This window comes from Phoca vitulina, unplaced genomic scaffold, assembly GCF_004348235.1.
Source record: "Phoca vitulina isolate PV1807 unplaced genomic scaffold, GSC_HSeal_1.0 scaffold3, whole genome shotgun sequence".
NCBI lineage: Eukaryota > Metazoa > Chordata > Mammalia > Carnivora > Phocidae > Phoca > Phoca vitulina.
In genome coordinates, this window is record NW_022589706.1 from 39,281,738 (window position 1) to 39,305,925 (window position 24,188).

A 24,188-nucleotide genomic window follows, 5' to 3' on the forward strand; every position below is an offset into this window, starting at 1 on the left:
CTATTGCCCTATGAATTATGAGGTTTTCAAATGACTGATGGGAACAGGAGTTACTCCTGGCCTACATGAGCCCTGAGTATTATTCCCTTTAACTTTTTGATGGTTCTTTCTCTGGCCTTGGGTAACTTCCTCTGTGCTGAGCTCTGCTCAGCTGAACACTCAAGGGGCACCTTTTATAGATCTCTGGAGCTCTGTCTGTGTAGCTCTCCTCCAGTGTCTGCTCTGCAAACCCTAACTGCCTTGGCCTCCCTTGACTCTCAGTCGTGTCTTCTGAACTTAGGGGAACCACCAGGCTTCACCTGAGTTCCTTTCCCTGTGCCACAGCCTAGAAATTCTTGAAGCAGTAAGCTGGAGCAATCATAGGGCTCACCTCATTTATTTCTTGTCCGTCAGGGGTCACTGTCCATCACTACCTGATGCTCAGTGTCTTGAAAACCATTGTTTTATGTATCTTGTCCAATTTTTAATTATTTCAGGTAGAACGGTCCAGCTTGCTCAGAAGCTGAAAGTGAGAATTAATGAACTGAAAAATATAAAAAATATATCTAAAGTACTAGAAGTCATTGGAAAGAGACTAGGATATAGAAAATGTAAAATAAGTTAAAGCCTTAGAGAATAAAGTGAGAAAGTCTAACATATATTAGTCAAAATTCTAGGAGAATGTAATAGAATGTGTGAGAGAGGCAGTATTTGAAAAGATAATGACTGATAATTTTCTAGGTCTTATAAAAACACAGGAGTTCTCAGATTCAAAATGCACAATGAATGCTGGAAGTTTAACAGATCCCAAAGAAGAGAAAAAAAAAGAAAAATCCAAACCATTTACTAGAGATAAACAATGTAAGATACTTATGTATGAATTTGCTGGATCTTAATAGAAAATATAATACAACCTTATTGAAAGACATTAAAGAAGACCTAAATAAGTGAAGAGATATATCAGGTTTATAAAAAAGGTGACAGACATGTTTATAAAAAGAATATAAATTCTCCCCAAATTGATCTGTAGAATTGATGTAGTTCCAGTTGAAATTCCAAGATGGTGTGTGTGTGTGTGTGTGTGTGTGTGTGTGTGTGTGTAAATTAACAATGGATTTTATTTATTTTATTGATTTATTTTTTTTAAGATTTTATATATTTATTTGACAGAGAGAGACAGCGAGAGAGGGAATACAAGCAGGGGGTGCGGGAGAGGGAGAAGCAGGCTTCCCGCTGAGCAGGGAGCCTGATGCGGGCTCTGGGATCCCAGGACCCTGGGATCATGACCTGAGCTGAAGGAGACTCTTAACGACTAAGCCACCCAGGTGCCCCTAACAATGGATTTAAATTTTACATGGAAACAGAGCTAAGAATCACAAAGAAATTTTAAAGAAGAACATGGTGTGGAACTTAGCCTACCAAGTATGAAAGCTTTAGAGTTAGTAATTAATATAGAGGGGTAGTTCACAAGGATTAAAGGAAAATGATAAAATCCAGTAGAGCGCAAACCCACAAAACCACAAATATATGGAAACTTGATCTATCAAGGACTCAGATCAATGGGAAAAGAAAGGATTATTCAATAATTATTTCTGGGAAAATTGGCTATTCATGTGTATGTATGTGTGTGTATATATATACACGCACACATATATATATGTATATGTCTATATTAAGAAAGAATTGCATCCTACTTCAAATATACCATACCCAAAAATAGTTGCAACCTTGAATGTTCAAGAAATAGCTACAATTTTTTAAAGAAAATACAGGAGATGGGGCGCCTGGGTGGCTCAGTGGTTAAAGGTCCGCTCTTGATCTCAGCTCAAGTCTTGATCTCAGGTCGTGTGTTCACACCCCATATTGAGCTCCATGTCCAGCAGGAGAAAATCTTTGTGACCTTGGAGAAATAATAATAATAGCAATTCATATAGCATTTACTTTGTGTCAGGCACTTTCTCAACATTTTATATAATTTTAATTCTGATAACAATCATATGAAGTAAAGGCTAATATTATCCTTATTTCACACATAAAGAAACTGAGGGCAGGGGTTGGGGGGGGACAGTTTGCCTAACATCACACAGCTAGCAAGTGTCTGTTGCCAGAATGTAAGCTCCTAAACACAAATGAAAGAAAACAGATAAATAGGACTATATTGACAAGAACTTCTTTGTTCATCAAATAGTCATAGGTTGAAAAAACAGGCCACTAACAGAGGATTTGCTATACATTTAACCTAAAAAAAAACTTACAGAAGATATGAATTGACACTTCATGGCAGAAGAAATTACAAATGGCTAATAAACATAAAAAGGTGTTCTACATCAATAATAGAGGAAATACAAATTAAAACCATAGTAAAAACATTTCACATCCATCAGGGCATCAGAAATTAAAAAGTTAGGGGCTCCTGGCTGGCTCAGTCAGTAGAGCATGTGACTCTTGATCTCAGGGTTGTAGGTTCAACCCCATGTTGGGTGTACAGATTACTTTTAAAAAAATTTTTTAAAAAGAAATTAACAAGTTATAACACACAAATTTAGCAAATACATGTAGGGTCAGAGAATGCAAACTGGTACCTCCTTGGAGGATAATTTGGCATCGCCTAGCAAAGGCATATTCTGTGAGCCAGCAAATCCATTTCTAGGTAAGAACCCTGGTTGGAAGTCAGCAAACTGTGGCCCCCAGACCAAATCTGGCCTCTAGTTTGTCTTTGTAATAAAGTTTTTATTGGAACACAACCATGTTCATTTGTTACACATTGCCCATGGCTGTTTTTATGTTACCACGGAGTGGTGGCAGCAGACCACAGGGCTCACAAAGCCTAAAATATTTAACTCCCTGGTAGAAAACAAGAAACAATCTTGATGTCAGTTATGAGGAAAATAGAGAAATAGTGGTAATAATTCATACAGTGAAGTATTACAGAGCAGTGAAAATGAGTGAGCAGTAGCTGCAAACATCAGTGTGCTTGAATCTTATAAATACAGTGTCAAAGAACATGCAATATGATTCTGCTTGTGTAGAGTTCAAAAATATACAGACCTAAACTGTATATTATTTAGGGATTCATACGGATATGGTACACTAACAAAAAAGTAAGAAATGAGAAACACGAGACTCATGATGGTGGTTATTGTGGCAGGGTTTGGGGGATGTGATTGGTGATTGGAGACTGCTCACCAGTAGTTTCAAGGTTCAGGTAATAGGTAATATTTTTAAGCCAGGTAACTTTTGTTGTTGTTGTTCTTTATACTATACATATATTCTTGTTTGTACAAGGTATACCCAAGGAATTTTGGAAGATTTTTAATGCAAAAAACACCCAGTTTGATTTCCCACCTCTTTATCCCCGAAACTACTACCCACAATTCTAATTCCTCCCGTTTCTAAATAATGTGCTTCTAACTGCTTTGTCTTACTTGTCTTACTTTATCGATTCAAGATTATTTGAGTATCTGTGATGTTAGATGATGACTTGGCACTCTTTCCTTTTTCTTCCTCCATTACTTCATAGTTTTATTACTTGTTATACTTACTTTCGTAGTAACTGTTTATATTATTATGACTTCTAGTGGCCCATGGGTCAGCCAAATGAGATAGTACTACTCTTGCCTTTTCTCTTACAGATCTTTTTCCTGGAATTAATAATTGCTTTTGTTTTGTTTCATTTTATTTTTTCTTTTCTGTTTTCATTAAACCCGTTGCTAATTTTTGTCAAGAACTCCAATATCTCTACCACATGCTCAAACCTATCAGTTCTGTTGTTTCCCACTGAAGACTTCCCTTCTTGAGCTTTCCATCATCTTGCTCCATTGTGGACTATGGAGAATTTCCTCTTAAGAATTTCTCTGTGCCCCTCTCCTGTATTCAATCTCGTGTTTTCTTTCCTTCATTCTGGTATAGCACCTTCTCCAATGGTTTCCTGGAAAAAAGTACATGGGAGGAGATTTTTTTGGTACACTACGTGTCTGAAAATGACTTTATTCAGATTTCATAATTGATTTATGATTTGGCTTGGTATATGGGAATCTAGATTAGTAAATTATTTTCCCTAAAAATTTTGAATACTGTCTTCCATTGTCTCTTAACTTTCTTTGAGAAGTCTGATGCTATTCTATATCCTAGTCCTTTGTACATGTTTTTATTTCTGAAAACTTTTAGAATTTCCTCCTTCTTATTCTCAATTTCTTGGGTAATTTACTGTACTATTCTATTTTCTCTCTCTGGAACTCTTTTTTTTTTTTTTTTTTTTTTTTTAAGTAAGCTCTGCACTCAGCATGGGGCTAGAATTCATGACCCCGAGATCAAGAGTCACATGCTCTACCTACTGAGCCAGCCAGGCACCCTTCTGGATCTTTTATTAGTTGGTTTTAGACCTCCTAAAGAGATCTGAGGTTCTTATCCTTTCTTCCTTATTTTCTCTTTGACTTTTTGTTCTTTCTGGGAGATTTCCTTAGCTTTATCTTCTAACTCTTCTATTGATTTATTTTAAAATTTAGTTATATTTTTGGTTTCCAGGAGAATTTTCTAGAAAGAGATAGCTCTCTCGGGTGTGATGCTCCCAGTATAGATTTTTAGCCAGTCTCCTTGTTCTGTTCTTGACCCCAGCCCACCACCTGGTGCCTTCATGTGTTGAGTTTCTTCAAGGCAGATCAGCTAGTTGCTAACTGTGGTCACTTTAGATCAATGTTCCTCAACTGGGGTCAGTTTTGCCTCCTAGGAGATATTTGGCAATAGCTGGAGAATGCGGTTGACACTAGAGGAAAAAGTGCTTTTCATACCTAGAAATTCTACTAGAGGGTTTTGCCTACTCAAGAGACTGGGATGCTGCTAAACATCCTACAGTGCACAATGCACAGGTCAGCCCCCCACAGCAAAGGATTATCTGGTCCCAAATATCAGTAGTTCCTAGGTTCAGAAGCTTTGCTTTAGATTATATCCTTCCACTCTGCATCACTATTCTATCTACTCTTTGTCTTCCACAAGTTATTGACATCACTTACCCACTGTTGTTTTCTTTCTTGTTCTCTATGTCCTTATGAGTGTGTAACTTTCTATTCCTTTACTGTCATTTCAAGAGGGAGGGAAGATCAAATGTGTATAGTCAGTCTACAATTTTAACTGGAAGACTTCTATTTAACACAAATATTTCTTTTTTTTTTTTTTAAGGATTTATTTATTTATTTATTTGACAGAGAGAGAGACACAGCGAGAGAGGGAGCACAAGCAGAGGGGGTGGAAGAGGGAGAAGCAGGCTTCCCACCGAGCAGGGAGCCCGATGTGGGGCATGATCCCAGGACTCTGGGATCATGACCTGAGCCGAAGGCAGGCACTTAACGACTGAGCCACCCAGGCGCCCCACAAATATTTCTTGATTTTGAGTTGTACATACAGATCATTATTCCATTTAGATTTTATTTTTGTATATAAAATAAAATAGAAATCTGGTTTTTTTCTTCAATGAGTGGCTGTCCCAACTCTGTTTTTAAAGAGCTTTTTCTTTTCCCACATCCCTTAAAATTCCACCTTTTCTGAATTTACATCTGTGTACTTGTATTTGCTCATTCATGTGAAATCCACACTGTTTCTGTTTAATAGTAGCTTGTAATTTATTCTGATATTTCATAAATCCCCCACAACTTTTCCTATTTTCTTAACTTTTTTTCCTAAATGAACTTTAGAATGAATTCTGAGCCACCTTCCTTATTTAAAAAAGGTTCTGTTAGGATTCTTACTGAAATTTCATTGAATTTACAATTATTTCAGGAACTTTTAATACATTTCCAATATTGTGTTTCCATTCAGAAACGTGTTATGTCTTTATATTAAATCAGGTTGTGTTTTATGTCTTTCAGGAAAATTTTTGTTTCTTCATCTAAATCTTACCCATTTTTTGTTTGGGTTACAGTATTTTCTGCTCTGATTTTTCTTTTAGTCCTATGTACTTACTGTTTTTTAGAAATTCTTCACAATGTTTGCTCTGTTGACTAATTGTTTCCCTTCCTTTTTTCACTGCTGTTGTGGATATATTCTTTTCTTCCTTTCTTGTTTTTTTTTATTTTGTGTCCTTTATTTTCATTTCACTGATATTGATAAGGAGGAATAAATGTGTATGCCCATTCTGACATCTAGAACCTAAACTGTACACATGACTTCTAAAGTATTGTTAAATAAATATAATTTATTTCTTTAGTTTTTCTCTAGAAATATTAAAGAGTGCTGAAGGAAGACAAAACTGAGACATCTATTAATTTTTTTAATTTAAATTATAGCTTGAAGATGAAAAATGTGATTTAAAGTCTAAAGTGTTAATAATGAAAGAAACAGTAGAGTCATTAGAGAACAAAGCAAAACTCCAAGCTCAAAAACTTAGCCATGTGGCTGGTGACTCATCTCATCGGAAGACAGAGATGAACTCGCTTAGGTAAGTTTATTGAAAGTTTTGTTATTTCACTTCTGGGAACAAATTAGTTGCTATGTAAGGTTCTTAGTGATGGCATTTTGGATTAGGCCTTTAAAGCAGTGAGAGTTGGCCTTGCGGCAGAATCACCTGTGGAGATTTTGAAAAGTATGAATTTAAGGGCAGGTCTCTGGAGGTTCTTATTCACTGAGCAAACCTGGGTAGGTGTTGAGTATCTATATTTTTAAAGACTCTCACAGATATGATTGCAGACAAGTTTTTATACCTACTTCCTTCAGAAATTCCCCTTAGATACTTAGGATTATTTGTACTCCCTACTGTAGGATTGCTGAAAATTACAGAATTCTTTGCTTGTCATTGTCCTTTCTCTTTTTTTTTTTTTAAGAGAAGTAAGCCTTTATTTCCTTGTTTCACAAATAAACTTGGCTGAATTGGTTGCTTTTTGATTAGTCAAAGAGACCAAATCCCATATCCTCGTCCAACTCCTCTGACTCCTCCTTTGCTTCAACCTTGCCTGGGGCTGTGGCGGCAACAGGGGCAGAAGTGGGGCAGCAGCCACAAACGCAGATGGATCAGCCAAGAAGGCCTTGACCTTTTCAGCAAGTGGGAAGGTGTAATCAGTCTCCGCAGACAAAGCCAGGACCCCTTGTATCCACTGATGATAGAATGGGGCACTGATGCAACAGTCGGGTAACCTATCTGCAGACATATGCTGGCAACACTGCGGACACCCTCCAGGAAGCAAGAATGCAGAGTCTGCTCTGTGATGTCAAGCACTTCAGGGTTGTAGATGCTGCCATTGTCAAACACCTGCTGGATGATCAGCCCAAAGGAGAAGGGGGAGATGTTCAGCATGTTCAGCAGTGTGGCTTCGCTGGCTCCCACTTTGTCTCTGGTCTTAATCAGCTGCACATCACTCAAGATTTTAGTGGTGCCTCTGGAGATTTTAGTGGTGATGCCTAAAGCCTGGAAGAAGGAGGTCTTCTCGGGCCCCAGACCAGCGTTCTGGGCTGGCACAGTGACTTCATAGGGGGCTATGGCACCAGCACGGGCGGCAGCTGGCACCTTATTGGCCAGCAGCATGTCCCTGATCTCAGTGAGGTCCTCCTTGGTGAACACAAAGCCCACATTCCCCCGGATATGAGGCAACAGTTTCTCCAGAGCTGGGTTGTTCTCCAGATGCCCTCAGATGGCCTTGCACATCATGGTGTTCTTGCCCATCAGCACGACAGCCTTCCCATGGAGGGACATGCAGATCTGCTGTATCTGCTATGAACCCACATTGTCTGCTCCCACAATGAAGCATATTGGATAATCATCCAAAAGTTGGATGATCTTAAGGAAGTAGTTGGACTTCCAGGTCGCCCTGTCTTCCCTGGGCATCACGGCGGTGCGTCAGGGATTGCCACAATGTCACTCTCACGAGGACGCCTAGAAAGTAGAGGGCTGTCCTTTCTCTTTTAAAAAATGTAAAATCAGAATATGCATATACAGAGTCTAAAAAGCTGAGGTGTCTGAAAGGTAAAACGGTCAGTATGGAAAAATAGGCTGTATCTATAGGTTAGAGTCAGGTTATGAAGAATATGGTATGATAACCAAGAGTGTCTGGATTTTACCTTATAAATATGGAGAACAAGTTTTTAACCAAAGAGTATGTTATTAACATGCCTTTTAGGATGAACTCTGGCAGAAATTGGGAAGATGGATTTGGAGTCTTAAGAGACTGATGGCAAACGATGGAGACCATGTGTCTGGACTAGAAACAGTGACAATGAACTTGAACAGAGGCTAGATTTAGGAAACATTTCTTCATAAAATCGAAAGGATTGGATGATTTATATGAGAATGAAAGAAAGATACAGAATGCAGAAAGTGTTTGCCTTAGGAGACGGGGTTGTTGGTTAGCCATTAGTAAATTTAAAATACAGAACATTGAAGGAAACAAAAATTCAACAGTTTTTCTCTGGACTGCGTAGCTGCAATAAGTAAAAAGACTTATGATCAGAAGAAGGAGATCACTGAAGAATCAGAAGAGATATCCCTCTCTAAATTACATTTGCAGTAAAGATCAGGAAAAGATTTTCAGATGCCAACATGACCTTGCATATGTGAAACTAAATCAGTCATGAAATAATAACAACTTGAGATCAGAAAGGATTGTAGTAGTGATGATTAGAAAGAAGATTGGAAAAAAAAATAGAAAGATTGACAGGGGCACCTGGGTGGCTCAGTCAGCTAAGCATCTGCCTTCAGCTCAGGTCATGATCCATGGCTCTGAGGACGGAGTCCTGCATGGGCTCCCTGTTGAACAGGGAGCCCGCTTCTCCCTCTCCCTCTGCCCCTCTCCCTTGTTCGTGCCCTCTTGTGCTTGCATGCACGGAAGTGCTTTCTCTCTCTCTCTCAAATAGATAGAATCTTTAAAAAAAAAAAAAAAAGAAGATTGATGAATTAGAACTGAAAGTGTAAGTGAACAGTAGAATGGATATTTCTGAAAACTGAGTTAGTGAAATAGAAAAACAAACTCAAGAAATTCATCTAGAATTCAGAACCAGGAAGAATAAAAAGAAATGATGAGAGAAAAGACACAGATCTAATATACAAATACTGAGAATTGCAAAATATATAGGAAAATAAACAGTAGGATTGAAAATCCGAGGAATAATTAGGAAAAAAAAGGCCTGAATTTGTTCATAAGGGGGTCTGTGATTATCAAACAAATTTAATGAAATAAGATCAAGAGCTCGTTGTGTCTGATTAATTAAGGGATACTATTTTAGGGACTCATATAGGGTATCTCTAATTTTTGCCCTTTTGCTGCTCTGACTACAAGTCTTGATAAGTTAGACTTTAGGAAGAACTAAAGTGAAAGCTGCATTTTTACTTTTTTCTTTTTGTGAGAGCTACATACATCCTCTGGAAAGCTAGCTGAATGGACCAGCCTCTCTTCTTCTGGTTCATGCCTATCCTCAGCTCCAAAGTATAGATACTATGGTATATTTCTGTCACCCAGAATTACTAGTCTACCTGTTTCCCTGTTGTGTTGAGCTGGCTGGATCTGCATTTAATCCATTTTGCTTTCTCCTTCAGACTGTAGCCGCAACTCTCCTTTCCTTTCCACAGAAGGCCCTTCTCAGTCTTGTAAGGCAGAGCTTTCAGTGCCCTTTTTTGGATCCCCTAGCCTACAGCTTCTTTCACATTTTCTGTTATAATAATGTCCTTTTCTCTTGTGAGCTCAATGTGCTACTTCCCTCATAGACACTGTGTTATAGGAAGGGATTGTGAAGACTTTACTGTCTACCTTGTACCACCTGGGGAAATTGCATGGTTCCATAACTTTATTTTGCTCTGACAGAAAAAACTGACTTATCTCTGAGGAAAGTTTGTCAGTCACATTCTCCGTATCATTCTCCTAGTAGAACCATGAGCTCTAGCTTCAGGTCCAATCCAAATTGTAAACTGAATACAAACCATGATGGCAAGCACTCTGTGGAAGCAAAGCCACATTACCCAAACCTCATGCCACTTTCGATACCATTAGTAGAGATCTTTCTGTTCCTTTAATCACATAAAGTTATCTTACCCTGACATGGAGACATTTAAGAAGCTGATACTCAGGGGTGCTTGGGTGGCTCAGTTGGTAAAGCGTCTGCCTTCAGCTCAGGTCATGATCTCGGGTCCTGGGATCAAGTCCCACGTGGGGCTCTTCCCAGCTCAATGGAGAGCCTACTTCTCCCTCTCCCCCTGCCCCTCCCCCTGCTTGTGTGCTTTCTCTCTCTGTATCAAATAAATAAATAAAATCTTTAAAAAAAAAAAAAGAAGAAGAAGCTGATACTCAGATAGATGAAGCATATGTTCCTTTTCATCCACCTGGTGACCCATTTTCTTTTCCCTGTCCTGGGTCAGGCATCTTTAAACAAATTTCAGTGCCACCAAACAGTCTTTTCTGTATCAAGCACAGTTTCTAATTGTTCAAATACAGCATCTGAGGATGTAATACAAAATCCCACTTTAAGACTGCCATTAACATTAAACAAATGATTCTTGTCTTCTTTGAATTTTAGCATTTAATGAGACCTGGCATTTAATGCCCCAATTCAAAACTCCATAGTGCTATAAAGCAACTTTGTTCTACCCAGGGAAATGGTCTTAGCCCCTCAGAGCATGTTAGCCATCTTCGGGAGCTAGGGTCAGTAAACTTTTTCTGTAAAGGAACAGAGAGTCAATGTTTCAGACTATACGCACCACCCAGTCCCTGCCTCATCTACTCAATCCCGCCTTTGTAGCACAAAAGCAACCACAGGCAATATATAACTGGAGGAGTGTGGCTATGGTCAGTACGACTTTATGGGCACTGAAATTTGAACTTCATATAATTTTCATATGTCACAAAATATCAGTCTTCTGTTGAAATTTTTGTCAATCATGTAAACATGTAAAAATCATTCTTACCTCTTGGGCCTTACAGAAACAGGTAGCAGGCTGTAGTTTTGCCAACCCCTGCTTGGGGATAGTTCCCAGCCCAATTAGACAACTGACTTTTCTCAATCAACCCCATAGTAAAAAGCCTTAGTTCCTACAACTGCTAGCAATGAGGCTCTAAACGTTTAGATTCTTACAGCTGAAAATACCCTCAGACTGTTTTCAGTTTACCTTAGTCTTTAGTTATCTCTGTACCTTTTTCAAAACTAGAAGGTTATATACTTATCCAGGATCAAATAAATGCATTAGCAGATTTTCCTGGAAAGGGCCCAGAAAACTCTGGTTGAAGTTAATATTATGGCAATGGGTATCAGTTTAAGTTACAGGAGAATTTAGGTATATTCAGACAACCAAATATAACTGGTCTCCCTTGAGAAGTTTTTATTTGTTAAAGGAACTGAGAACCATTTTAGATATGGGAAGGAAGGTTCACAGACTCCTTTGAATGCCTACGAAGTGTCTTCTGGGCAAGATAACATTTTTTTCTACAAAGACAGGAAGAGGAGCCAGAGCCCCAAGTGAGGACAATGAGCTCATGGAGATGGACTTGGAAGGGCCAAGGGAAATTAGGGTCACCGTATTCAAATCATCATCCCTTTGTAGAAAGGCAAAGAAAAGCCAGTGCTGATCCCTTTTCCCCTCTCTGGCTCACCAAGAGATGATACTTCATAGTAGCCAGCCTATCTCAATTAGTGGAGGGCCATAAACATAGACTCTTGGGAGACATCTGAAATAAAACAAAGGAGAGATCCCAATCAGTATGGCAGAGTAGGAGGATCTTGAGCTCACCTCCTCATACAGACACACCAGAGAAGAAAAGGATTAGTAAAAGGCATCCAGATTGGTAAGGAAGAAATACTCACTGTTTGCAGATGAAATAATGCTATACATAGAAAACCCTAAAGAAACCAAAAAACTATTAAAACTAATAAATGAGTTCAGGGGTGCCTGAGTGGTTCAGTCGGTTAAGCGTCTGCCTTCGGCTCAGGTCATGATCCCAGGGTCCTGGGATCAAGCCCCACATTGGGCTCCCTGCTCAGCGGGAAGCCTGCTTCTCCCTCTTCCTGCTTCTCCCCCTGCTTGTGCTTTCTCTCTCTTTCTCTGACAAATAAATAAACTCTTAAAAAAAAAAAACTAATAAATGAATTCAGTAATGTTGCAGGATACAAAATTAATATATAGAAATCTGTTGGGTTACTGTACACTAATACCAAACAAGCAGAAGGTGATATCAAGAAAACAATTCCTTTTATAGTTGCATCAGAAAGGATGAAATACCTAGGAATAAATTTAACCAAGGAGGTAAAAGACGTATACTCTGAAAATTGTAAGACTTTGATGAAGGAAATTGAAGATGACAGAATAAAGGGAAAGATACACTGTGTTCATGGATTTGAAGAATATTGTTAAAATGTTCATACTACCCAAATCAATGTACAGATTCAGTGCATCCTAATCAAAATACCACAAGCATCTTCTCACAGAACTAGAATGAATAATCTTAAAATTTGTACAGAACCGCAAAGCCCCCAAGTAGTCAAAGCAATTTTGAGAAAGAACAAAGCTGATGGTATCATGCTCCCAGATTTCAAACTATACTACAAAGCTATAGTAATCAAAACAGTATGGTACTGGCACAAAAACACATAGATCAATGGAACAGAATAGAAAGCCTGGAAATAAATCCACACTTCTATGGTCCATTAATCTATGGCAGAGGAGGCCAGAATATACAATGGAGAAAAGATAGTCTCTTTAATTAATGGTGTTGGGGAAACTGAACTGCTTTCCTATACCACATACAAAAAATAAAATTGATTAAAGACCTAAATGTAAGACCTGAAACCATAAAACTCTTAAAAGAAAACAGGAAACTCTTGGATATTGGTGTTAGCAGTATTTTTTTGGATCTGTGTGAGACAAGGGCAATAAAAGCAAAAATAAACACTTGGAACTATATCAGACAAAAGCTTTTGCACAGTAAAGGAAACCATCAACAAAATGAAAAGGCAGCCTACTGAATGGGAAAAATATCTGCAAATCATATATCTCATAAGCGGTTAATATCCAAAATAATATCAAGAACTCATACAACTGAACACCAAAAAAAGCAATCGATTAAAAAATGGGCAGAGGACATGAATAGACATTTTTCCAAAGAAGATACACAAGAAATACATAAAAAGATGCTCCACGTCACTAATTATCAGGGAAATGCAAATCAAAACCACAGTGAGATATCACCTCAGGCTAGTCAAAATGGCTAGAATCAAAAATACAAGAAATAAGTGTTGGTGAGGATGCGGAGAAAAAAAGAATTCTCACGCACTGTTGGTGGGTATGTAAATTGATACAGCCACTGTGGAAAACAGTATGGTGGGTCCTCAAAAAACTAAAAACGACATACCATATGATCCAGTGATTCCCAAAGAAAACTGAAGCACTAATTCAAAAAGATATATGCATTCTTATGTTTATTGCAGCATTATTTACAGTAGCCAAGATAGGGAAGCAACCCAAGTGTCCATTGATAGATAAGTGGATAAAGAAAATATGGTTAAAAAAAAAGATATGGTATATACATATACAGTGGAATATTACCATAAAAAAGAATGAGATTTTGTCATTTTGTGACAACATGGATGGACCTAGAGGCTATTATACTAAGTGACAAAGGGCAGACAGAGAAAGAAAAATAAGTCACAGGAATGGAAAGTACAGCAGAGGGGATATAATCAGCAATATTGTAATAACTTTGGTAACAGGTGGTAACCAGACCTATTGTGGTCATTTTGTAATGTATAAACTGTCAAATCACTATGTTGTATACTTGAAGCTAATATACTATTGTATATCAAAAAGAAAAAAAGCGGGGTGCCTGGGTGGTTCAGTTGGTTAAGCGTCTGCCTTTGGCTCAGGTCATGATCCCAGGGGCCTGGAATCAAGCCCAATGTTGGGCTCCTTGCTCAGCAGGTCTGATTCTCCCTCTCCTTGACCCTCCCTCTGCTTGTGTGCTTTCTCTCTCTCTCTGTGTCAAGTAAATAAATAAAATCTTTAAAAAAAAAAAAAAAGGTATAGTATTCAAAACAGTGTGGTAACTGGCAAAAAGATAGCCATAAAGATGGCCCAATTGAATAGAACTGAAAGTCCAGAAATAAACCCATGTATCTATGGCCAACTGATTTCAACAAGGGTGCCAAGAGCATTCAATAGAGAAAGAGTAGTCTCATCGATAAATGGTGCTAGAATAGCTGGATATCCACATGCAAAAGAATGAAACTGGACCCCTACCTCACACTAATTATAAAAATTAATTCAAAATGGATCAGTGACCTAAATAGAAGAGCTAAAGCCATAAAACTCTTAGAAGAAAACATAGGAATAAATCTTTATGACTTTGGGTTTGGCAATGGATTCTTAGATGGGACACTAATAAGAATGAGCAACAAAAGAAAAAGTAGGTAAATTAGACTTCCAACAAAATAAAAAATTTTGTGCATCAAAGGACCTTATCAAGAAAGTGACAACTTGCAGAATGGGAGAAAATATTTTCAAATCATATCTCTGATAAGGGTCTAGTGTCCAGAATGTATAAAGAACTCTTATAACTGAACAAAAAGACGCAACCAGTCTTTTTCAAATAGGCAAAGGACTTGGGGCGCCTGGGTGGCTCAGTCGTTAAGCGTCTGCCTTTGGCTCAGGTCATGATCCCAGGGTCCTGGGATCGAGCCCTGCATCGGGCTCTCCGCTTGGCAGGGAGCCTGCTTCTCGCTCTCCCTCTGCCTGCCGCTCCCCCTGCCTGTGCTCCCTCTCTCTCTGTCAAATAAATAAATAAAAAATCTTTAAAAAAATAAATGGGCAAAGGACTCAAACAAGCACTTCTCCAAAGAAGATATGTAAATAACCAGCAAGCATATGAAAAGATGCTCATTAGGAAAATGCAAACCAAAACCACAATGAGGTACCACTTCACATCCCCTAGCATGGCTATAAATGAGAAAGATAGAAAATACAAGTGTTGGCAAGGATGTAGAGAAACTAAAACTCTCATATTGCTGGTGGGAATATAAAATGGCTCAGCTGCTGTGGAAAACAATTTATCAGGTCTTTAAAAAGCTAAACACAGAATTACCATCTGACCCAGCAATTTTAGGTATATACCTAAAAGAATTAAAAACAGACCAGTGTATGTACACAAATGTTCTTAGCAGCGCTATTCACAGTAGCCAAAAGAAAGAAACAGCCCAAATGTCCATCAACAGATGGATAAACAAATTGTGGTATATACATACACTGGATCGACCATAAAGAGAAAGGATATTCTGACACTTGCTACAACATAGATTAACCTTGAACACACTGTACTAAGTGCAGTAAACCAAATACAAAAGAACAAATATCATATGATTTTACTTATATGAGGTACCTAGTGTAGTCAAATTCATAGAGACAGGAAGTAGATTAGAGGTTACCAGGGAATGGAAGAGAGGAGAAGGAGGAGTTATTGTTCAGTGGGTACAGAGTTTATATTGGTGTTAATGAAAAAGTTTTGGATAGATAGTGGTGATGGGTATACAGGATTGTGAATATATTTAATGCCACTGATTTACATTTACAGATGGTTAAATTGGTAAATATTCCACAAATTAAAAAAAAAAAACCCAAACCAGGGATATCATTACTGTTTCTCTTTCCTCTAATACACCATTAAAATTCCAAACCTACCCCTGTAAGATGGAGCTTCAGCTCCATTTTAGAACTTGAACCCTTGTTATGAATAAGGACTCTTTAAGATGCTGTCTTTAAAATATATTTCGTCGGGCGCCTGGGTGGCTCAGTTGGTTAAGCGACTGCCTTCGGCTCAGGTCATGATCCCAGGGTCCTGGGATCGAGTCCCACATCGGGCTCCCGGCTCAGCGGGGAGCCTGCTTCTCCCTCTGACCCTCTCCTCTCTCATGCTGTTCCTCTCTCGCTCGCTCTCTAATAAATAAATAAATAAAATCTTTAAAAAATAAATTAATTAATTAAATAAAATAAAATATATTTCATCATGAAGGGAAGTAATCGTTTTTGCCCCCTAAAATGAAATCATGTATACCTCTATGTAATGTAGTATAACTAAGGAATTTGAGGCTCAGAGAGATGGTCCTATCCAGCCACATGGCTGGTAAGTAGAGAGCTAGAACTTTGATTTTAAGTTGTTTTACTGCTTCACTGTCTTGTGCTAAGTCATCACTCCCTGTGTTATGTTAATGACACTTTCAAAGCTAAGAAATTGGTTCATTTCTCCTAACAACCTAGTTCTCAAATTTTCCTTTCCAAATACCATGATGAACAAATAATATGATAGTCACTCAACTATTTGTCCTTATGAAATTTATACCTTGGTTCTTTCATTAAGCAGACCTTTTTCTTAGCAGCAGTATTTCTGTCAGAAAAGTTACATCCAGGGTCAATTATAGAATCTCTATTGGCCCCTTCCTGGCTACACTAGAGTATGAAAAGGTAAAGCTATTTTTAGGATTCACCAAGGGCCTACTTTTTGTGTACAGTGAAGATGTTACTCTGTCTTCCTTTATCAGTCCTCCTTTTATTAGGAATTAACCTTCCTTATGAACCTTAAATGTGAAGACATCTTTACCTTTCTACTTAGGACTTCAAACACTGCCAACCATTTGGTGTCCTTCATAGGGACTCTATGGGCCATTCCATTTTGAACATTTTCCCTTCCAGATAGAGGATATTGGTCTCCCTGAATTCTTCATAGAAGGCAATGTCATGTAGTAGAATAACATTGATATCAGGTTAGCCTACCTGGATTTACATCTTTGCTTTAATAGCTTTGTCACCTTGGACAAGTTATTAGTTTGTTTCTATAAAATTCGGATGATATTTCTAATTATGGAATTGTTCTAGGAATGAAAGAGCTAATGTGTATAAAGTATCAGTACAATGAATATTAGCTTTCTTTTTTCTCTGCTCCCTGTGGTTATATCCCTCAGTGCAATAGCTGTAGCTTTCAGGAACAGCTTAAATACAGTGCAGTCACCTGGACCTCAAAGGTAATTTTTTTGAAATAAAATTCCTTGAACATAGAGTCCTTCTGACTTGGTTCTGTTTGATTGTGCAACCCTAAAGAAGCCAGTCTCAGTTCATCTTTCCTCTCTGCCTCTGGGCCATTATTCACCTGTGGTCAGAGCAATCAAGGTCATGTCTTTTGTCTTTCAGAATACTTCGTATTGCCGATAAAACTTCCTCATTTCTATCCGTATGTCCCATCTTACTTGTGGCTTCGGAAATTGAAAGCCCCTCCCCCTTAAGCAGTTCTAAACTGAGCCACCCTTGGTAGTTACTTCCTTGTCTTATCCTCAAAAGAACTCTAAAAAGGAAGGAACATTTGGGAGTTCCCAATAAATAGCCTGAGGTGAGAACTACTTCTTTCCAGCTGAGCAGGGTTGAGTACTCTAGGGCTAAAAGCATCCCAGAACTAGATGACAGGAGAGCAAATTCTTGTTACTTCTGAAAAATAATCTCACTGATGAGTAAGTCATTCCTCTGAAATTGTCTTTATTTCTTCTTTATTTTGTTCCCTGAAACAAGTCTTTACTCTTAAATATTCATTGCACTACAATAAATGTCCACTTTCCCTGTTTACTATGACCTCCAGTTGACTACCCACCAAAAAAGTCAAAATAGAAAGCAAAATTAAAAGCTCACTGGTCAGGATTTATGGATAATCCTTGGAAGTGCCAGGCGATACTATAAAAATGACTACACCTTTGCCTCCGCTATTGAAAATAGATTTTATAAGGGAAAATGTTGATATTAGGAAACTGAGGAGGGCTTTAAAACTACCAAGAAACCTCTAGAAAAGAGTATACAATTAATTTGATTTTCATACTATATTATTTTTAGGAAGTGGAACCATTTTGGAGAAGAATGGTGGACAGCAAGAAATATAATATCATTGATTATACTGGAAGAGCTTTAAAATAAGAAACTTTAAAAATAAGAAAATACTTTTTTCAGATCTCTCATTTTTAAAAAATTATTTCTACCAGAGATAAAGAATGCCATTTGTTTTTGTCCGTATACTTTAGGATAGTAAATGAGCAGCTACAGAGGTCACTTGATGATTGTCAGCACCGGCTGTCCAAGAAAAGAGGTGAACTTGAATCAGCCCAAGCCCAAATTAACATACTGGAGGAAAAAATAGGTAAGTGTTTTTAAATTTTGCTTTTGCTAAACCTAATTTACTTTGTCTAATGAACATTTCTCTTTATTCATAGGTAAACTACACCTTCAGATGACTTCGCAGAATGAAGAGGCTCATGTGATGAAAAAGACCATTGGTGTTATTGACAAAGAAAAAGACTTTCTTCAGGAGACTGTAGATGAGAAGACAGAAAAGATTGCAAACTTGCAAGAAAACCTGGCTAGTAAAGTATGTGACTGTTAAATACCTTTATCCGGCATCTCAGCAGAAACAATTTCATTCTCTCTCTCAAATACGCAATTCTTACCTCCATATGCAAGTTCCTAAGACCCAGAGCCATATCTTCTAATATGCTTAAATTTCATTTCATGCCAATAATTCGGATCTGCAAAAATTCTATTTATAGGGGTGCCTGGGTAGCTCAGTCAGTTAAGCATCGGACCCTTGATTTCGGCTCAGGTCATGATCTCAGGGTTGTGAGATTGAGCCCTGTGTTGGGCTCCGCACTGGGTGTGGACCCTGCTTGATATTCTCTTTCTCCCTCTGTCCCTGCTCCCCAGCTGTCATGGGTGCATGCACTTTCTCTCTCAAAAAAAAATTCTATTTATAGAACGTAATTTTATCAGATGTGATTATAGCAGACTCAAGGAAACAATTCAGATTCTTAGAGTGGGTAGAAACATGCCAATATGTGAAGTACAGTTGGGACATAGAAATGTTTACTTTGAAACTTTCTTTTATAGCGTAATTTATATAAACGTGATAAATTATAAATTCAAGCAAAGACATTTTTATATGAATGTTTAGAATCCTATATTTTCATAATTTCTGTAGGAAAAAGCTATTGCTCAGATGAAGAAGACAGTCTCAGAGTATGAATCTTCTATGAAGTAAGTAATCAATGAAATGGCGTCCAGCTTTTTAAAGAAATTTTCAGTAAGTGCAGTTTATGTCTTTAAGTGGCAATTTGACAATAGGAAAATTTCCTTGTTCAGTTTTGCCTGTGACAGCATCTGAATCTATTACATGAACATGCCATCCTCTTCAACTTTCTCCCCTCCTCCATCAACATCTCAACAGTTATGTCTGATTCATGATTCTTTTACATACCTATTTGCTTTTTATTTCTACTGTAATTACTCTGTTCAGACCCTAATCATTAAAACTTAGATTACTTTAGTAGCCAGTCTGGAATTTGTTCTACATCAAAGCCTATCTTGAACAGTTACAAAATTTTTCATTTTATGTCTCGTCTCTACTTAAGACAAAAGTCACTATTTTATATACCTTACACATTTCATAGTAGTGGGGACTTAAATAACATTTGCCAATTCAATCTATTATGTTTTGCTCCTAACATTTGAAAGCCCTCTATTTAAAAAGAAAAAAAAAAAGAAAGTCCTCTATTTTTCCTTGACTTTTGGAATTATAAATTTATTTTATGACTATTTCTAAATAATGTTTGGTAGAGATCTAAAATATCTGCTTTACCTAATCAGTATCTTAAGGCAGTGTGGTTTCTTGTATTCTTAGTATACCTAATTCAGAGTACAACAGTTTTCTTTTAAATGATTTACAGTATTCCAAAGAGCTTTCTTTATTATTTCCACATCCCTCGTATTAACAGCCAGCTAAAGGAAACGTTGACTAATCGGGACCGAGAAATAAGCAGCCTCCGGCGCCAGCTTGATGCAGCTCACAAAGAACTTGATGAGGTAGGAAAATCTAAAGAAATGTCTTTTAAGGAAAACAGAAGATTACAAGATGATCTGGCTACAATGGCAAGAGAAAACCAGGTATGAGCACAATGCATAAACTTTGATTGTTTTACAGCATATTCATTCTTTGCTAAATTTTAAAGCTCTAAATATGTTTTTTAAACATATTAATGATCTAAATATCAACAACATAAATAATTCTTTGAGGAGAATGGAATTTATAAGAGTATTTAAAAAATGTGGTTTAGAACGCTCCTGTATTTCACAGGGTGTCTAATTGATCAACTGTGGTCTCCTTACCATTTTGGTCTTTGTTACAGGGAATCCTAAAGCTGAGAGCTTGGTTTTCTCTGTGGCAGATACCATTGTCACCCTCAGCCTCACTCCAAGGGCAAAGTGATGTGTTTTAAAGACCCAGGATAGATTTTAATTTTTCATACTTCCTGCCAGCAGCTTAGGGATATACCTATAAGTAAATTAATGACTATTTTAGAATGGCAGATACTGAAAAGTATTGGTTTTGTTTGTGCTGGTTTATTAAAGGATTATACCTAGAAGATGAATGATTTTCCTGTTTTAAATATTTTAAATTTTTTTAAAAATTACTTTTAGTATTCAGTATACAGCATATTGCCGATACGTGAATTTTTAAAAATGTCAACGCATGAGCATAGCTAGCCCCATAATACAAATGCCAGATACATGGTCAAGACTATTGTGGGAGGTGGCGCCTGGGTGGCTCAGTCGTTAAGCGTCTGCCTTCGGCTCAGGTCATGATCCCGGGTCCTGAGATCGAGCCCCGCATCGGGCTCCCTGCTCCGCGGGGAGCCTGCTTCTCCCTCTCCCACTCCCCCTGCTTGTGTTCCCTCTCTCGCTGTGTCTCTCTCTGTCAAATAAATAAAAAAATAAAATCTTTAAAAAAAAAAAAAAAAAGACTATTGTGGGAGATGGGTGGTAATATTTGATTAAAAAGTCGAGGTCAGGAAAAACATGTGAAAATAACTCTTAGGAACAGTTTTCATTTTTCCTGCTCTTATTCCCCCAATTCAAAAGGAGCTATTTGAATATAAATATAATTCATTATTAAGTGCCACATTCATTGTAGATTTATCTGTCTTCAATTTTCTGATTTATAGGAAATCTCACTGGAATTGGAAGCAGCAGTGCAAGAAAAAGAAGAAATGAAGAGTAGAGTTCATAATTACATAACTGAGGTGTCGCGATGGGAGAGCTTAATGGCTGCTAAGGTAAAAAAACATGATTTAGGTTGGATTTAAGATTGATATCTAAAAAATATTTTCATGTGTATTTATTCTGTCTCCTCATTTATATATTTATTTTTTCTGTCTCCTCTCTTAGATATTAAGATATGAGAGTGGAGATCTTGCCTACTGTATTTTTATATTTCCCCCTAGATCTTACTTAATATGCTAATAGTGTATGCTTCCTAATTAAAACAAAAATCCCAGTGTCTATATATGTTTATGATATGAGTATTCCAGTGGGTGACAGTCACTAATTTAGAAACAATTTAATTTTGCTTAAAACCAGGAAAAGGAAAATCAAGATTTGTTAGATAGATTTCAGATGCTTCATAACCGTGCTGAAGACTGGGAGGTCAAAGCCCATCAAGCTGAGGGAGAAAGCAGCTCAGTTCGACTGGAACTTCTTTCTATTGACACAGAGAGGAGACACCTTCGAGAAAGGGTGGAGCTATTAGAAAAAGAAATTCAGGAGGTAATATATTCATTTATCTTGTGATGACATTATTTACTAAAACAATAGCATTCAAAGATACTTTATTGAAGTGAGATTTAAGCATTGATAACATCAAGTTCAATGTAATCTTTTATCAATTCTGATAATTTGCTTAGGAGCCCCATTACTTTTTTTTTAAATTGTAGTAAAATATGCGTAGCATCAAATTTACCATTTGAACCGTTTTTAAGAGTATAGTTCTCTGGCAGTGAGTAACTTCACCTTGTTATACAGCTGTCACCACCATCGCCAGAACGTCTTCATCTTCCTCACTGAAACTCTGTATCCATTAAACACTAACTCCCCATTCCTCCCCATTCCTCACTTGCACCCCACCCTCTCTCCCCATCTCAGCCCCTGGCAACCAGCATCCTACTTTTTCTCTATGAATCTGACTATTCTTTGTACCTCATATAAGTGGAATCATACAATATTTGTCTTTCTGTGACTGGCTTATTTCACTTAGGCTTAAGGCTCAGTTAACCTCAAGGTTCATGTATGTTGTAGCATGTGTCCAAATTTCATTTCTTTTTAAGGCTGAATAATATTCCACTGTGTATATATCTCACATTTTCTTTATCCATTCATCTGTTAGTGGACATTTCATTTGTTTTCATCTGTGGCTACCAGGAATAATGCTGCTACGAACATGAATGTACAATATCTATTCAAGTTCTTGCTTTCAGTTATTTAGGATATACCTGGAAGTGAAACTTTTTATGTTTGATTTTTTTCAAAAATTGCCATACTTTTTTCCTTTTTTTTTTTTTTTAAGATTTTACTTATTTATTTGACAGAGAGAGAGACAGCGAGATAGGGAACACAAGTAGGCGGAATGGGAGAGAGAGAAGCAGGCTTCCCACTGAGCATGGAGCCCAATGCAGGGCTCGATCCCAGGACCCTGGGATCATGACCTGAGCCAAAGGCAGCCGCTTAACTGACTGAGCCACCCAGGCGCCCCAGCCATACTTTTTTCTTTAAGGAAAATTATAACAAACGTAAAAATATTAAAGTGGCTTTGGAATTTGGTAATGGATACAGGCCAAAAGAATTTTGAGGTGCTTGATCGAAAAAGCCTAGATTGCTTTGAAAAACTTGTTGGTAGAAAGATGCATATTATAAAAGGGATTCTAGTAAGGGCTCAGAAAAAAGAAAGAAGAGCTATTGACAAAACTTCTGTCATTTACAAAATACATAAATTGTCAAGAACAGAATTTTTCCAGAAATCTTAATGTTTCTTCTAGTGAGGTCTCAGATGCAATTGAGGAACATGTTATTGGACACCGAAAGAAAGGTGATCCTTGTTATAAAATGGCAGAGAACTCGGCTGAATTAATTATGGTCTACTCTTGGAAGGAAAGTAGAATTTTTTTTTTTTTTTATTTGAGAGAGAGAGAGTGAGCACAAGCAGGGGAGGAGCAGATCTGGTGTATGTATATACATATATATACAATGTGTGTGTGTATATATATATACACGCACGCACACGTGCACACACACAATGAAATATTACTCAGCCGTAACAAAGAACAAATCTTTTCATTCTTGCCATTTACAACATGGATGGATCTAGAGGGTATAATGCTAAGCAAAATGAGAAAGACAAATACCATATGATTTCACTCAAATGTGGAATTTAAGAAATAAAACAAATGAACAAAGAAAAAAAGAGACAAACCAAGAAACAGACTCTTAACTCTAGAGAACAAACTGATGGTTACCAGAGGGGAGGTGGGTGGGGGGAGGGGTGAAATAGGTGAAGGGGATTTCGAGTACACATATCATGGTGAGCACTGAGTAGTATATAGAATTGTTGGGTCACTATATTGTACATCTGAAACTAATGTAACACTGTATGTTAAGTATACTAGACTTAAAATTCAGGAGGAAAAATGGAACCAGGTCTTGATGATTTGGAAAATTCTTAGCCTATCCAGACAGTGTGCTCTGGAGACAGGGCCAAGTGTGTGGCTCCACAGCCCCTCTGTGAACACATTAGGTCTGTGACTCACGTGGCCAGTCAGTCATCTCAGGAGAAATACTGCCAGCTTGTACTAAACAGGGACAGAAACAAGGTGAAGTGAAGGAAGGCTGTTGAACATCTGGGATCCTACCAGCAGAAAACAGGCTAGTAGAGTTACTTGACTAAAAATACCAGTTCTCCTTAGAGAAAAAGGAAGAGTGGCTCTGTAGGTATCTCAAAGGCTGACAGGGCTGCTGTTGTCACCACAGGCCCAGGGGATATTGCCTTCTTGTTCCAGAGTGCAGGGCCACTGCCCCTGAGGGCCAAGAGGGTGGGGCTGTAGCTGAGGGTTGAGAAGGTGGGGCCACTCTAGCAGGCCCAGAAGGCAGACCATCAGGGCACAGAAAATTATTCTTAGGCCTTAAAACCGAATGGAATTCTCCTTGCTTGGTTGCAAACTTACTTTGGACTAGTAACCCTTTCATTCCTTCTGTTTTCTCCCTTTCAGAGTGGGCATGTCTATTCTGTGCTTGTTTCGCTATTGTTTTTGGAAGCAAATAACTTGTTTACCAGTGTCACAGATCTCGGGAAGGAGAGTAGTTTTGCCCCTGGATGGACCATACTCAGAGTCTTACCCATATCTAATTT

General features: G+C 37.8%; 1 protein-coding gene and 1 pseudogene across 2 annotated transcripts in view; one reads left to right on the forward strand and one right to left on the reverse strand.

Annotated features, from left to right (window-relative positions):
* CEP135 (centrosomal protein 135) overlaps positions 1 to 24,188 on the forward strand; it is a 76,400-nt gene that overhangs the window by 38,454 nt on the left and 13,758 nt on the right. Inside the window, exons 15-21 of the mRNA XM_032400423.1 lie at positions 6,258 to 6,409; positions 17,986 to 18,101; positions 18,175 to 18,329; positions 18,936 to 18,991; positions 19,729 to 19,897; positions 20,956 to 21,066; positions 21,371 to 21,556. Coding sequence (XP_032256314.1) covers positions 6,258 to 6,409; positions 17,986 to 18,101; positions 18,175 to 18,329; positions 18,936 to 18,991; positions 19,729 to 19,897; positions 20,956 to 21,066; positions 21,371 to 21,556 — 945 coding nt within the window. The remainder of the gene's footprint in view (positions 1 to 6,257; positions 6,410 to 17,985; positions 18,102 to 18,174; positions 18,330 to 18,935; positions 18,992 to 19,728; positions 19,898 to 20,955; positions 21,067 to 21,370; positions 21,557 to 24,188) is intronic.
* On the reverse strand, positions 6,853 to 7,839 carry LOC116629990 (annotated as a pseudogene). Its single transcript, XR_004298861.1, has one exon. The product of XR_004298861.1 is annotated as a 60S acidic ribosomal protein P0-like (transcript).